Genomic DNA, 15288 nt, shown 5'->3' with positions numbered 1-15288 from the left:
ACTTCTGGTACTTACTCAAGTAAATCTGATTTTCGATACTTCTACTTCGTAATATTTAGTGATCTACTGACTTAATTTTCGCTATTTTCGGTTTGTCAAGTAGAAGTAGTTTAAGCCACCAATCAGGAATACAGCCTGAAGAATTTCGGGGCTATTTTCACGGAGTATCAACATTTCATTTTCATAAAAGTTAAGTAAAGCCCAGAATTTCCGTCGCGTTTCGCGCTCAGTAATACGAAGTAACCATATAATTTCACGAAAGTATCGGTCAATATAATTTAGGTAGCGGGTTGACGTGGTTCCGTTTACATCGGATTGTCGCCCTTCGCCCATATGAAATATTTGATCACAGTATATGGCGCATCAAAACGTTTGAAACCGATGTTTCGCAAACTAGCATTTGCTTATCATATCGTAATCTAACAGTCCATGGCGTGTCCTAATCTGGAAAAGTGGTCTCTGACTTCTTTTAGTTTTAGAGCTGTTTTAGCATACCACCTTTGAAACTTTCTGGACTATAGACATGAAATACATTCTCCACTTTTAGAAGTAGTATCTATATTTCACTTTCAATTACCCGTATCATATATACTTTGAGTTGTAATTACTATCAATTCTTTTGTCTGGATATCATACATGTTGAAGTATAAAGTCAAGTAGTAATGCCGTGAATTTCCGGAAATAAACCTACACAATATGGCATTTTACGATCCACCATATTTTTATTAGCGTTTACTAATAGCGCAAAGTATTTACAGCATATCCTGTACAGCTTCTCCGTATTGCTATTCCGCTAAACTACGGGTCTCACAATATGGCGAAGTGCGCCATGCCATGATATTTTCTATAACGTGCTGTTCGATTAAACATAGGATTAGTATCAGATTTCCATATCAATACTATCATTTTCATCCCCTGATGTGGACGAATGCTTATGCTGTCGAATAGCTAAATTTGCACCTTTTGACAATCCATGAGAACGAATTACGATCGTTTTAACAACTACTTAGTTACTTGAGTAGATTTAAAGTCAGTCAATTCTACTTCTACTTCAAGTAGTTTTAGATTGCTTAAGAAAGAAGTACTTCTACTCGTAGTTTAGTAGATTTTTTGTCGCTACTTCTACTTCTACTTGAGTAGATTTCTTGACTACTTTGACCACCGCCGAGCGAGATAGTGTAATGGTTATGCATCCGGCTTCTCGAGCGGTAGGTCGTGGGTTCGATCCCCGGCCGGGTCATACCAAAGACTCGAAAAATGGTATCCGCAGCTATCCTGCTAGGCGCTCAGCAATCACGGATAGCATGGAGGAGAAAAAAAACGGGGGCGCAGACTAGATGGCCTCATGGGGCCGTATCGCAACTCCGTCGCCAAAGCATCTCGATGGTGCAGGCGAGAAAGAATATCATATCTCTCTCTCTCCACCTCTGATTTTCACTCAATAAAACTCTCTCTCAGCGAATACAAGCGCGATTAAACGTCGTCTGATTTCAAAGAATACACCCAGTTGTTTCGACACCGTCCTACGTTTTCATTGTATGGCAGTTTTGTAGTGTTTTGAAATGGTGAAATTATTCATAAACTGATGTCATTGACTGATACTGATTCGTGATGGGAAGAGCCATATAGTGCTTCATCCAATGACGCTCTCTAGTGGCCATATCTTGACCGACATGCATCGTTAATGACGAGAGTTCAGTGACTGCGTTTTGTGCAGGGTTTGTTACGGAATCAGTCGTCTCGTCTTCGTATTTGCGTTGCATTGAGTGAAAATGAGCAAATTAATTGCGAAGATTCCGGGCTGGACTACCAGTAAGTTGTAGATAACGTATTCACCTTCATCATGTGATGATTTAAGAGGGCGAAAGCCGTCACGAGAAACCGTAATATTTGTATTGATTGGTCGCCTTGACTGTCGTGTGGCACCCCTGGGCCCTGGCCCGTGTGTTGTTTGTTATAGGTAACTTATTACTCTTTTCTTTAGCTCCTTCCACTAAATTATCGCTACTTTGCTGTGTCTGGTTACGTCGCGAGCGAGATAGTGTAATGGTTATGCGTCCGGCTTCTCGAGCGCCCGCCGTTTGGAATCGGTGGCAGGTGCTCACCTGACGGCTTGCCGGGTGCCTTGCTCACTGCTCACAATGTTCCTCATAAATAGGCGTCCCGTGCTCACCTGACAGGGAGGCTCTTGCTCACTGCTCACTGCTTGTATTACCAACGCTATTCTCTCTTAAGTTTTTCTTGAAGATCACTCTCGACAAAAAGTACACTACAAAAAAAAATTAGACAAATTGGTCTCAAAATTAGACAAATTTGGTCTCAAATTTAAGAAATGAGGATGATTTGGTCTCATTTTACCACCCACTCACCATAAATGCTATTTTCGACTCAGACAACCATATATATATTGATCTGAATAGTACATGTGAGTAGTAAGTGGCATGTACCTTGATAACTATATCTAGTGAATACCTTGTAAACTTAGTACAGGATCATCTCAACACTGCAATTTCTGGTCTCTCTCATCCTTCCCCTCCTCCGCTCAGACCCCTAACACTGAAAAGGATGCCCCCGAGGCACTGCTACTATTTTCGATCAATTTCTGGCTTACTTTTGAGACATAAAGTACTTGGTAAGACTAATTGGTCTTTAAGACTAATTGGTCTTTAAGACTTATTGGTCTTTAAGACTTTTTTTTTGTAAAAAATCGATTTGAGACATTGAGACCAAATTTGTCTTATTTTTTTTTGTAGTGTATGTACGGGAATTCGAAACAAGCTATGAAGTTAATCGGTCACACTCTAGCCTCGGCCTACAAAGGAAGCGGCATGCACACACAAATAAAATAAATTACATATATCCACAGTGTCCCCTTTCTAACCTACATGAATAATGGCAAATACCTCCGTTGATGTTCTACTAGATTCGACTCGACTCGATCATTTCCTCGAAGATTCCGATCCGTTAGCTCGAAGCTAAAACCCGTCCACGAACTCCGGACCGTCAAAAATCCAGTTTCTATATGCGCAAATGAATTTATTGAATTCACGGGACTGTGATGGAAATATGCATATTGAAACTGATATTATACGAGAAAAACAAATTGTTTTTAACATAAATACCCGCTTGAACCTTTCTCTATAGGAAATGATCATGAATTCTAGGAAAAAGGTAATGCAGAGGCGTCCAGGTCCGCTAATCTAATTAACGAACCTACGGGGCTCGTTCACTTTCGGACCAAAAATCAATTTTCTCCATAAGGACGTAGTAGAATTGGTCCTCAAGTGAACGAGCCCCGTCCCGGTCCGTATTGGGGCGCGTGTAGTCGCGTTTGTCGCGGGCGGACAGGGGTATCGGCGGTTGTTTTTGTTGTATTTCTGCGTATTCGGGTCGGATTCCGTCGCATATTTTGTTTGTGATTTTTTGCCGAGAACATATTAAAAAATTAATAAAAATGTTCGTGGTATCAGAGGATTTACTGAGATATCTACACCATCGAATGTTTACATTCGATATAGAAGCACTGTTGGAGCTCAAAAACTACCCATGCTTTCCAAATGAAAACCTGATTTTCAGTGCTGACATAAATGTATCACCGGCCCATCTGCATCCAGAGGCCTGCCCTTCTCTTTTCAAAGCCTGAATCTGATCCTTGTTGAAAAAACCTTCCTATCCTCCTCCATCTGGTCCTTGTTATCCGAGCTTACATCCAAGTTCCAAAACGATCATAAATTGTGCAATTCCGCTATTAATCACATTTGGGTATCTTGTTTGGTTTTCATTGTGTATTTGTATCGTCGAAATGCTACAATTAATTTCACAATGATTTCGCATTACCAGCGATTTCAACAGCGCAATTTCTTCGTCTTTCTCCCTGAATTTCTTTGCACTGTATTCCGTGGCACACAAGACCTAAACAGGTGATAAGGGCGGCGACTCTATAAACTTTTAATCATAATAATAACGCGCAATTTCTTCATCTTTCTCCTGACACCGGCCTTGTAGCTGCAAATTGTAAGATGGGTGACTTTATATCGTATTGGGTGGTCTATGCTGTTACAGTATGTATGCGGCAAGTTTCTATTGGCCATATTGAATCTTACTAGCTCCATCTCCTGCTTCAACAGGATACAATTCTCACAAGAAGCCTTTAGGTTGAGATTCTAAATATATCGCCATATGTAGGCCTACAATTCGTTGATGCAGCCCAGAAATGCATTTTGCTGTGGTAGTCCGGGGTGATCTGAAATAAAAACGACCAGCAGACAACGAAAATACATAAATTCACCTTGGTTTCTATGTCCAATATACCAGTTGCGGGCGTAATCCCATAAATATCACTGCCAATATGAACGAAAACTACAGCCTCACACATAGGTTCAGGCTGTTTTTATGGTCTTTTGAGACCAAAATGGATGCCGCAACGTAACAGTGGCATGACGCAACAATGACCTTGCACTTCTTGCCCTTCTACATTCTTTGGGCGTAACCATACCGTATACTTTTTCGCTCTTCATTTTCGCCTTTGGTGGGAGGGATTCGGCGAGGCAAGCACAGTGCTTATACCCATTAGGCCACGACGCCCTCGAGAGCGGGAGACGATACGCGGCAATTCGAATTCGCACGCTCGCGTCATCCGCTGGAGGTCTCTCGCATAATCCCGCGGTTCCCGCCGTCCGCGAGCGGGCTCGTAGTTTGGGGCCGGGCGAACACAATGGCACGGGCACTCAAAAATGAACAGAGTAACAATTTAAAGATTCTAATCGTGTAGTGATACATGATTTCTTAGCGTACTGAAATTAGACGATCCTGTCGAAGTTACATTATGGCATCCTCTGTTGGGGGGCTGCCAGTAAAACTGCACTCAAGCCACTGCAGAAACTACAGCATAAAGTGCTCCGAATCATAGCTAGGGCCCCAAAGGGGCCTGGCTGCCCATCCAATAAGTCGCTGCTGAAGAGATTCGGCGTCCTAAACATAGAAGATATGCGGAAACTAGAAATCGCCAAGTTTATGTATCAGTTTCACTGCGGTCGTTGCCCCGAATATTTCAATGACTTCTTTACCTCTGAATCAAAAGCGCGCACAAGTACAACACACGCGCGTCCACGTCGTCCAAATATCATATGATCGACCGAAAAGATCATCGCTCCATCAAATATGCCGGACCTGATGTGTGGAATAGTATCCCGCCGGCCATCCGACAGTCGACGAGCATGTCCACATTCAAGTCGAAATACCAGCAATTACTACTAAATAAATACAGTCCATCCTCAAGATTACCGGACCACGACTGACCTATCGATCTCGCTTCCCATGACATGCCGCCCTATTTCTTGTCGCTTTCTTTTTCTATACTGTATTCTTTACTTTCATTCAGTGTGCATGCCTCCTCTTTACTACGCCTAGGCCAAGGTGGGTGTCCGATTCCATTGACAAATCCAAGTCGCTTCGACATCTTCCTGTCTATTCATTGTATCGCATTTTTTGTGGTGTATTGAACTGATAAAATTGCTAATAAACCAATGATGATGTCGCTAAGAGTTAATTTATAGTTTCGAAGTAATTTCCCAACGCGTTGCGGCATACGAAGCGGGGTGCGTCATTGTATATGAGATATCTGTGAAGTCGTGGTCGAGCCGCGGCAACAGTGACAATGGATGCGCAATAGGACTGTTGAAAAATAACCTTTATTTCTGAATCTTGTTGGTTACGTGATTAAATCGATAAAACGACGTACACCAGATTCGAATTCATTCTAACCAATATTCGCGGATTTAGTACAGCATGAAAATTTTGAATTCCAAGCATTTTGAATTCCAAGCCGTAGAAGTGGAGTGATTTCAATTTTTCTTTGATAAATATTTGATAATTCCGGGATTATCCTTGATCGGTGGATCATCCCAGAATTATCATCAAAAATGCGCAATTAAACGGGTACGCTCGAAAAATATACCTGTCCTGTCGCAATTACATTTAATCCGATGCGAAACTGACATTTTATTCGCTGTGGCCACTCTACATGTATAATTTGTATACATTTCAACTTTCCACGCCGTTCTCATTGATAATCGAACACTCGACACGACTCGAAGCCCAATACACATTGTCGTCTACTTATGACCCGTCGTTTCTAAAAGCTTATCGCTCTTTCAATTTAGAGTCCCAATTTCCAGCGCGGCGCTCGACGCTCAGGCTATCGCTCTCCCCCGTGGCGAGCGAGGGCCGATCATCAATGGGCTTTTGCCGCGTTGTAGTACTGGTTGGCGACGTGGCAGAACCGGGCTGCGGTCATCGCCTGACAGGTCTGAACTGCCCCTCAGACGAGCGCGGGTCAGATGGGGCTGCGGGTCTTGCTAGCTCCGCGAAACGCGGCTTTAGGAAGTAGAGGTGTTAATTTTGCACAGCTCGATCGAGCCGCCCCGCCGTCGAAAACCGGTCGTTTACGCAGCCGTCTCGCGCGGATCCGGAGCTTGCGCGCCGGTCAGCGCGCGAACACGTTCCGCCCCGCGGACCGGTCGGCCACTTCCGGGGTCGGCGCCACGGCCCGGGTCACGACGAACACTAGCACAGAAAGCCGTGCCTCGACCGGCGTCGGCCGTCGCCGAGAGCTTCATCGTTTCGTTCGCGTCTGCTCGTTCGGCAGTCGTTGGTTATATACGCACACTACAAAAAAAAATTAGACAAATTGGTCTCAAAATTAGACAAATTTGGTCTCAAATTTAAGAAATGAGGATGATTTGGTCTCATTTTACCACCCACTCACCATAAATGCTATTTTCGACTCAGACAACCATATATATATTGATCTGAATAGTACATGTGAGTAGTAAGTGGCATGTACCTTGATAACTATATCTAGTGAATACCTTGTAAACTTAGTACAGGATCATCTCAACACTGCAATTTCTGGTCTCTCTCATCCTTCCCCTCCTCCGCTCAGACCCCTAACACTGAAAAGGATGCCCCCGAGGCACTGCTACTATTTTCGATCAATTTCTGGCTTACTTTTGAGACATAAAGTACTTGGTAAGACTAATTGGTCTTTAAGACTAATTGGTCTTTAAGACTTATTGGTCTTTAAGACTTTTTTTTTGTAAAAAATCGATTTGAGACATTGAGACCAAATTTGTCTTATTTTTTTTTGTAGTGTAATAGGGAGGATTTTCCTGCGAGAAAATCACTATTGTGCGGGTGGCCTATGTATTTCTTATTGTCAATATTGATTTTCTCGCAGGAAAATCCTCGGTGTCTCACAGGGAACGAGATTGTCTCACAGCAGAATCATCTGTGTTGAGATAGTCTCACAGCAAAATCGTCAGTGTCTCACAGGCAACGAGATTGTCTCACACCAAAATCGCCTGTGCTCACAGAGGAATCTTCAATTCTCCCCTGATATATCAGGCAAAACGTACCGAGATTCCAATCGGGGACGAGCGGTAGGTCGTGGGTTCGATCCCCGGCCGGGTCATACCAAAGACTCGAAAAATGGTATCCGCAGCTATCCTGCTAGGCGCTCAGCAATCACGGATAGCATGGAGGAGAAAAAAACGGGGGCGCCGACTAGATGACCTCATGGGGCCGTATCGCAACTCCGTCGCCAAAGCATCTCGATGGTGCAGGCGAGAAAGAATATCATATCTCTCTCTCTCGCGGTGGCAATTTTCCTAATGCTCTGTTGTGTGCATTAATAAACTGCTAATATAGTGGATAAATTAGTTAGTTACGGTAATTATTATCCGAAATTATTGAATACCTGGTAGGATACTTGGATAATTCTGAATTGTATACCAGTACCGTTAAGTGCTTACTATAAAATGAACCCCTTTGCGTATATATGTTAGCCTGTTAGGTATTTGTAAAGATTACATATAAATGACTTGTTCATCATCATCATTGGTTTATTAGCAATTTTATCAGTTCAATACACCACAAAAATGCGATACAATGAAAAGATAGGAAGGTGTCGAAGCGACTTGGAGTAGTCTACGGAATCAGACACCCACCTTGGCCTAGGCCAGTGGTTCCCAACCTTTTTCGACCCATCGCCCCCTTTTCAAGGTCAACACCGATCATCGCTTCCCAAATTTTGTGTACCGAAAATTGGGCATACAAACTGTAATCACCGGCGGGTTGACTAAAAAAAAAGGTCAAATTTTCGGCTCGATGTCTAATTTGACACACTATTGTAACTAAATTTCCGTGGGTTGACTAAAAAAAAAGGTCAGCCGTTTTATCGCGTCATCGCCCCCTTCGCTATTTTCGCCCCCCCGTCGCCCCCTTTGTCCATTTTCGCCCCCTAGACCGCCAAATCGCCCACGTTGGGAACCACTGGCCTAGGCGATGTAAAGAGGGCCGAGGGGGCATGCACACTGAATGAAAAGTAAAGAAGATAGTATGGAAAAAAGCAAGCGACAAACATGGGGTGGCATGTCATGGAAGGCGAGATCGTTGGTCAGTCGTGGTCCGCTAATCTTGTGGATGCACTAGTACACACTTGCTTGGACATGTCGGCATGGAGATTCATGAATGGTGTAGAAGTGGTAGAACTAAGTTATGGAGGCCTGGTGTGTCATCTTTATTAGTCGATTTTTCCACCACAGAATCCAATGGTTGCCTCATTGTCTAGTTTAATACCTGGTCTACGTGTCTAGTTTAATACCTGGTCTACGTTTATATATCGAGTTAGGGATGTGAAGATAATTTCCATTTTTATTGAAAGGTTTTGGAAGTTTGTTGAATACGGGGTTATCTAGTTGTGCGTCCAGTTCTACATGCCACACACACACACACATATATATATATATATATTTATTATGTGTAATAACTGAATATCATTCTATTTCATGCTTGACCTTGTCTATAACCTCTGGTTTAATTGTGACACTTTCTCACTCAACTGTGTTCCCCTTGACTTTTAGGCATTGCTGTGTGCATTGCTGCGCATGCGCATCATTGGTAATTACTGGGTATAGCATTCCTCGCTGAATGACATTGCACAAAGATGCAGTGCAGTAGGGCTGTTGAAAAATGAGCTTTTTTCAAATTTTATTGGTTTTTTGATAAAATTGTAAGGTTGATCTAAAACCACTGCACACCAATTTTGGCTCAATTCCAACCTACAGAAGCATTGCTGTATAAGAAAAAAGTCTTGAATTTATTTAACAAAAATATGTATTAAAGTATTTTCTTGATATTATTGGCTACCCCACGAGATTGTAAGTTGTCTGAAAAAAAAAACGATGTGCAACAAATTTGGCTCAATTCCAGCCAGTAACTGCGAAGTTATTGAAGTGCAAAATTTTGGATTTGAAAAAACAATGTTTACAGTGGAAAATTCTTTAAATACATCTTCCCACCATAAATACTATATATGATTTCAAATGCTAAATTTTAAACATCAATAACTTTGCTTGCGGTTTGGAATTAAGCAAAATTTTTGTGCATCGTTTTTTCAAACAACCTGAAACCCCATGGAATGGACAGTAAAATTTGAAATTTTGTTTTACTGGGTATATAAAAACTTTTATTTAATTTAATAAAACTAAGTATAAAATTTTTTCAAATTTTCAAATTAATCCAAAAGTGCTTTATATACCAATACTTCTATAGGTTGGAATTCAGCCAAAATTGGTGTGCAGTGTTTTTTAGGCAACTTTTTCAATTTTATGAAGTAGCCAGCAAACTTTTTTAAAAAAAGTCTTTTTTACAGCCCTAGCAGTGCAGTGGACTACGAGACTACTTTGATCTGGTATGCTACATTTCATAACTCTTCTGTTTAATTCACAGGTGCCATTACATACTCCAGACCCCGACTGCAGACCTTTTGGAAGTATGCCAAAGTGGAATTGAGACCACCAACACCGGGTGAAGTAGGGCAGGCAGTCACTGATGCGCAGAAAGGAATCCGAAATTTAACTTCTGGCAAATGGGCAAATATAACTGTTAGGGTAAGACAATATTTTATTTCCCGATGGAGGAATGGGATTGATCCGGGGTTGTAACCAAGTCACAAGTCGATTTGATTTTCATAGTTTTGACTCACGTTTGCAATTCACCACTGAGTCAAATCCGAGTCCAAATCATAGTGTTTACTGCTCCGTATCGACTTCAAGTCTGGTTCAACTCACTTAGCTGTGAAATTGTTGGGTGATATCGAAGGCTTCTGATTCATGATATTTTTCACACTCCGAACATTATTATTAAAACAGATAAAAAGACAGTTTCTGGGCCTATTTATTAATTATCGATTCTGATATACGAGGCTTGATTAAGTCGTATAGGATGTGTCAAGTCATGCATAATGACTCGAGTTCAAGTCGAGTCAATACACAAATTGACTCGAATTAGGTCATTTTCAATTTTTAAGAAAATAACAAGAGTAGTTACTACGCTGGATTAGGCCTGATTCATGAGCAAGCCCACAACCATTTGAAAAGTGTGTAGGCATTTATTTTGACTGTCATTCTGGGAGCCAAGCTAATAGCTTCTTACTTTTTGTATTATCTAAAGTAGATAGTAGTATATGGATAGATTTGTAATACTTCATAAGAAATCGCAATGATGCCTGAGGTGATGGGCAACAGATTAGATTTTGAAAATGGCTACTACATTTTAGTCATTTTGTGTTTATCGCAAAGGGATGTATGGCAATTTTAAAAACTGAGTCTGAAAGTGTGACACACATCCAATCTACTTTTTCAAACTTCCTGAGTACTTATCAGAGCTGCTTTATTCTACTTCTACTTGTCATAGTTTTGGCATGCCCTAAAGATTGCTACTTTTACTTGGGGACTAGTAATGACTACTCTGAACATAAAACAAGCAAGACTAGAAGTGTAATTGTGTAAATTTAGTGTGACTTGTGATTTAACACAGTATTTCGCATTTTTAGCAAGGGTGGCAGAATACGCTGGTGGTGACTGAAGTACTGATGTGGTTTTTCGTTGGTGAAATCATCGGAAGAAGAAGCTTGATTGGATACAAAGTCTGATTTGAACCCTGTATTGAATTTTTCCTGCATAAACGTTTAGACCATAATTTATATTTGTGTCGATCTATTCACTGGGTCTCTGTAGCATGATGTGGTTGGAAGTGTTATTGGCAGATGTTTTGCTAAGAAACATGGGGATTGAGGCAAGAATATTGTAGGAGCTGACAAGGCGGCTGTGGAGTAAAGTCATAGAAATGCTAAGAAAGCGCAAAAAATGTTGACTGTTATTTGTGTTATATGCGATGTCTTGACAAAGGATTCGAAAGTGTTGCAAAATCAATTATTTGGATACCTCGACATCAACAAAGCCAGTATTGGGCTGTGTGGTAAGACAGATGGCACACAATTACATTCATCTCTTTTAGATAAAACGGCGTTTACAGGAGTCTGAGTGCTTTGTTGATTCAAATCGAGGTAATAAACTATGAATGATGGATCATCATACTATTGAACGGTTAGAGGTGAAAATTAGGCATGGTACATCTGGTGGTTATCTCGATTTGGAAATGATCAGGGTGGCGTCATAGTGCCGTACACTGCTGTGGAAGCAACGCAGTAAATTGCTATGGTAGGTGTAAGCGCAAGCAAATCGCTCACTGCTTGTGCTTGCGGATCATTTCTCCGTTTGACAAATGGCACTATTTGTGCTAACCAGAGGTGGTCAGTAACGAAGTACTTCTACTTTTTGAAGTAGATTTTGCCTACTCAAACTACTTTCTAAGTAGTTATGATTTTAGATTACTTCTACTTGACAGTTTTGCAGGCAAAAATAAGCGTAGAATACCTACCTACTTACTTGTGAACCACCACTTCTACTTGAGTAGAAATTCCGGCGTTACTTCTACTTGAGTAGCGACGGTGACTACTTTGACCACCTCTGGTGCTAACCCAAGTTATATTCTGCTCATGGCCCTGGAATGCCCCAAAATCAGTCTAACGTTTTGCATGTGAGTAGATTCGGCATAGTTAAGGTATATCACATCGAGAAGTGACGCCTCAGCTGAGGCGTAAGTCATTCGTTTGATTGTAGCACCGCAAGATTGCGATATAATGAACATACAGGAGGGTGTCAAAACGACGTTGAGTAGTCTTTTAGTCAAACGCCTATCATGGAGAACAAAGAGGACATCCGCCAACGAGATGAGTGACGTCCGTGACATGCCACCCCATTTTTTCGCCTGCTTTTTTCTATACTATCTTCTTTTACTTTTCATTCAGTGTGCAACTGCGCAATGTGCATTGTGCATGCCTCCTCTTTACATCGCCTAGGCCAAGGTGGGTGTCTGATTCCATTCCAAAGACTACTCCAAGTCATTTCGACACCTTCCAATCTTTTCATTGTATCGCAATTTTGTGGTGTATTGAACTGATAAAAATTGCTAATAAACCGAACTGTCTGTCGTCTCCAGGTAGAGCAATCGCGTTGCGGGGAAACAATGCTCATTGCTCAACCAGCGGCATTCGGCAATGCTATTGTTGGCAGAGCAAGAGCTGAAGAGCAGTGAGGTCAGTTCGAAGTGCAGTGCAATCGCGGAGAGTATTGCGCTACTGGTGATGGCCTTGCTGGTGGATGTCGAAGTAGATAGGCGATTCGGTTCAGGAGCGATGAGCTCGCTCAAGTGAGACTAGAACCGGGGTCTGTCTGTGGATTTACTACGCTTACTTCCCCACATTGACGCATTTCAAACTTCATGCTTGCTACTGATATTCGATCATGTGATTTTCCAGTACCCGCATTGTGGGATAATATGGTTTGCAAACTGCGAAGCGTCAGTAGGACTGGAGCGAAAAGCTAGGCTTCAAAAAAGTCAGAACGTGGTTCGATAATTATTAGAAATAACCAGAATGGTAATATGCCACTATCATCCACTACATCCTCTATAATGCCACATTATGCCGTTGACACTTGACGCTCATATTACTGAGTTATTTTGAAATTGATCGTAGATACCGAGATACCGCGGGCATTCACAGCGGGAACCTGAACGTTTACTTTACTATAAAACCGGTATCCTATTGTCAGTTCACTGTTTACTTTAAATGTCCTTTTATAAGAGATAGACATATTTGGCGCTGTGTTGGTCGGACTGTTGTCGCCGCTCGCCGTGATTGCGCGATCATTATCAATATTCCGTTATTATCTATCAAGGCGGGGGTCTATGAAACTGGCACCTGTATCTGATCATTATTGGTCGAGAGGTATAGACGTGGACAGATTTTAGAATGGTCATTATTGGATATCGAGTATATAGCCTATATAGTACCATAGGCCTACTCAGTACAGTTGACAGCAGTTTCATTTTTTCACAATGTTCAGATTATTAAACGTAACAATTATGTAGCTCCGCACAGTTAGTTTTAAAGAAATTGAGTGCCGAGTGGGGGCCTATTGACTTTTGAGTGCTTTTCACTAAAGGAAAGTCGCCTACAAAACTACTAATTTCTACAGCCTTTGGCTGGAGTGTATTGTGGGTGGTATTTTCAGTCAGGGTTGCCAGACATTTTTCGAGAAAAAGGGCTGAACAGCGCCGAAAAAGGGGCTAAAAAGGGCCAAATTGTTCAATAAAGTGAATAACGTTGCAACATTACCCATAGACCTTTTGTCAATCACCTGGAATTCCAGTCTTATTGTTGATACTGTTGTAGGACACCTAATCAACTACCTATGGATCCAACTACAACAACTGCTATTATTTCAAGCCTTTTCCAACTGAATATAAAATCGTAAAATAAAACTTTTTGTGCAATAATATGAAAGTGATTAAATTTTATGAATTTTAAATAAAAATTGAGAGATTAGTTTCTTTACATTTGAAACTTATCCAACTTATATACTTAAGTTTAGGTTTTTCACCAAAAAACTCTTCTTCAGACTTTTTCTGCTATTTAGCTTCCATCCATGTTCGATGCTTTTTCGTCCACCTGTTCACAAATCTGTATTTACAATTCCAACTCAGTCTACATTCTACAAAAACAAATCCAAATCTTCTACAGTGTTTCCACTGAATCTTTGACACTGGCATAAACATTGTCAGCTCAATTTGTGAGATACATTTATTTGAATAGCTAGTTTGATGGTATGTCAAAACTGCTTCCAAAAAGGGCCAAATATTGAAAATAAAGGGCCAAGGGGCTAAATTGATTTTTTAGGGGCCAACTGTCTCTAAAAAAGGCCAAATTTGTGGAATTTGGCCCCAAAAGCGCCATTCTGGCAACCCTGTTTTCAGTAATAATGTAACACTCTGCTAGCAGTTGGTAAATTTGTAGGCTTTTTCTCTCTGGTCGTTATGGCAGACAACACACGTAAACAGTTGTCAAGTTGAGTTTGGTATGGTTTCAAAGAATGTATTGAAATTAGAGTTGAAGTTGTAATTATGGGTATTGGGTTGTATATAGGTTCGTGTCTGAGTGATGTTTAGGTCGTATAAATATGATCTAGCTCAAAGTTCTCGAGTTGTTTTGGATTCTGGTTGAATAATTTATGAAGGATATGACTTTGAAAGCTAGACATTAGATTGCTTAATTGAGATATGGATGTTTATTGGTAGTCGTAGCATTTAGCAATTTGAATGTGGATGTTTATTGGTAGTATTTAGTAAGTTGAATGTTTAGGTCTTCAAGGAAGTGAAATGTCTTCCTCATATCATATGAGATCGTCTGGAGATACTGACATGTAGACTTTCAAGAAATTTTGCTTTGTTTTATTGAGGCTGCCTGTAAATCACACCAATTAAGCATACTGATTTGTGGTTGTTTTGTAATTTTTATAATTTAGGAGCATTGCGTGAGCTCTTTGTTAGCGACGGTAGGCCTACAACATTTCCTTGTTTTGTGTGTTACAATTTCATTACTGTACCTCACGATGTGACCTAATCGTCATTATCAAACAGCGTTTTCCATCCTCTGTATATATTCACTTTGTTGGTGAGTTCTTTAGGTTACGTTGTATCTATAAAACAATGTTCCAAATAACATCTTCCTATTTAGGCCTACCTACATGCCTCTTGCCTACGTACTTCCATTATATTCCGTCAAGCATCAGTTGGATTATAAGGTTGCGTATGATTTACAGGCTACCGGCGTTTCCTTATTCCGTTCAGATTTGACAGGATTCTATCCCTATAGTCACCACATGATCATTTCGAGTGGCACTCAGAAACACTGTTTTGAATGTGCTGAGCAAGGTGCAGTGCTATGTTGGTTGGGTTTGAGGGTGGGTTCATCAGAAAAAGGTCATCTATCATGTACGTATTTGATACAGGAGTAGCCGAGTAGCCGTCAGAATTGTACAGGTG

General features: G+C 41.1%; 1 protein-coding gene across 1 annotated transcript; it reads left to right on the top strand.

Annotated features, from left to right (window-relative positions):
• The first annotated feature begins 1653 nt into the window (after positions 1-1653).
• On the top strand, positions 1654-11044 carry LOC145444446 (ATP synthase F(0) complex subunit g, mitochondrial-like). The gene is made up of 3 exons (XM_080322431.1): positions 1654-1812; positions 9790-9950; positions 10895-11044. Exons 1-3 carry the CDS (start codon positions 1773-1775, stop codon positions 10991-10993), a joined length of 300 nt encoding a protein of 99 aa, XP_080178557.1. The 5' UTR covers positions 1654-1772; the 3' UTR covers positions 10994-11044.
• The last annotated feature ends 4244 nt before the right edge of the window (positions 11045-15288 follow it).

This window comes from Botryllus schlosseri, chromosome 8 (assembly GCF_051294905.1).
Source record: "Botryllus schlosseri isolate E-star chromosome 8, Bs_hap1, whole genome shotgun sequence".
Taxonomy (NCBI): Eukaryota; Metazoa; Chordata; class Ascidiacea; order Stolidobranchia; family Styelidae; genus Botryllus; species Botryllus schlosseri.
Note: the sequence above shows the minus strand (reverse complement) of the source record. Positions and strands in the feature narration are given on the sequence as shown.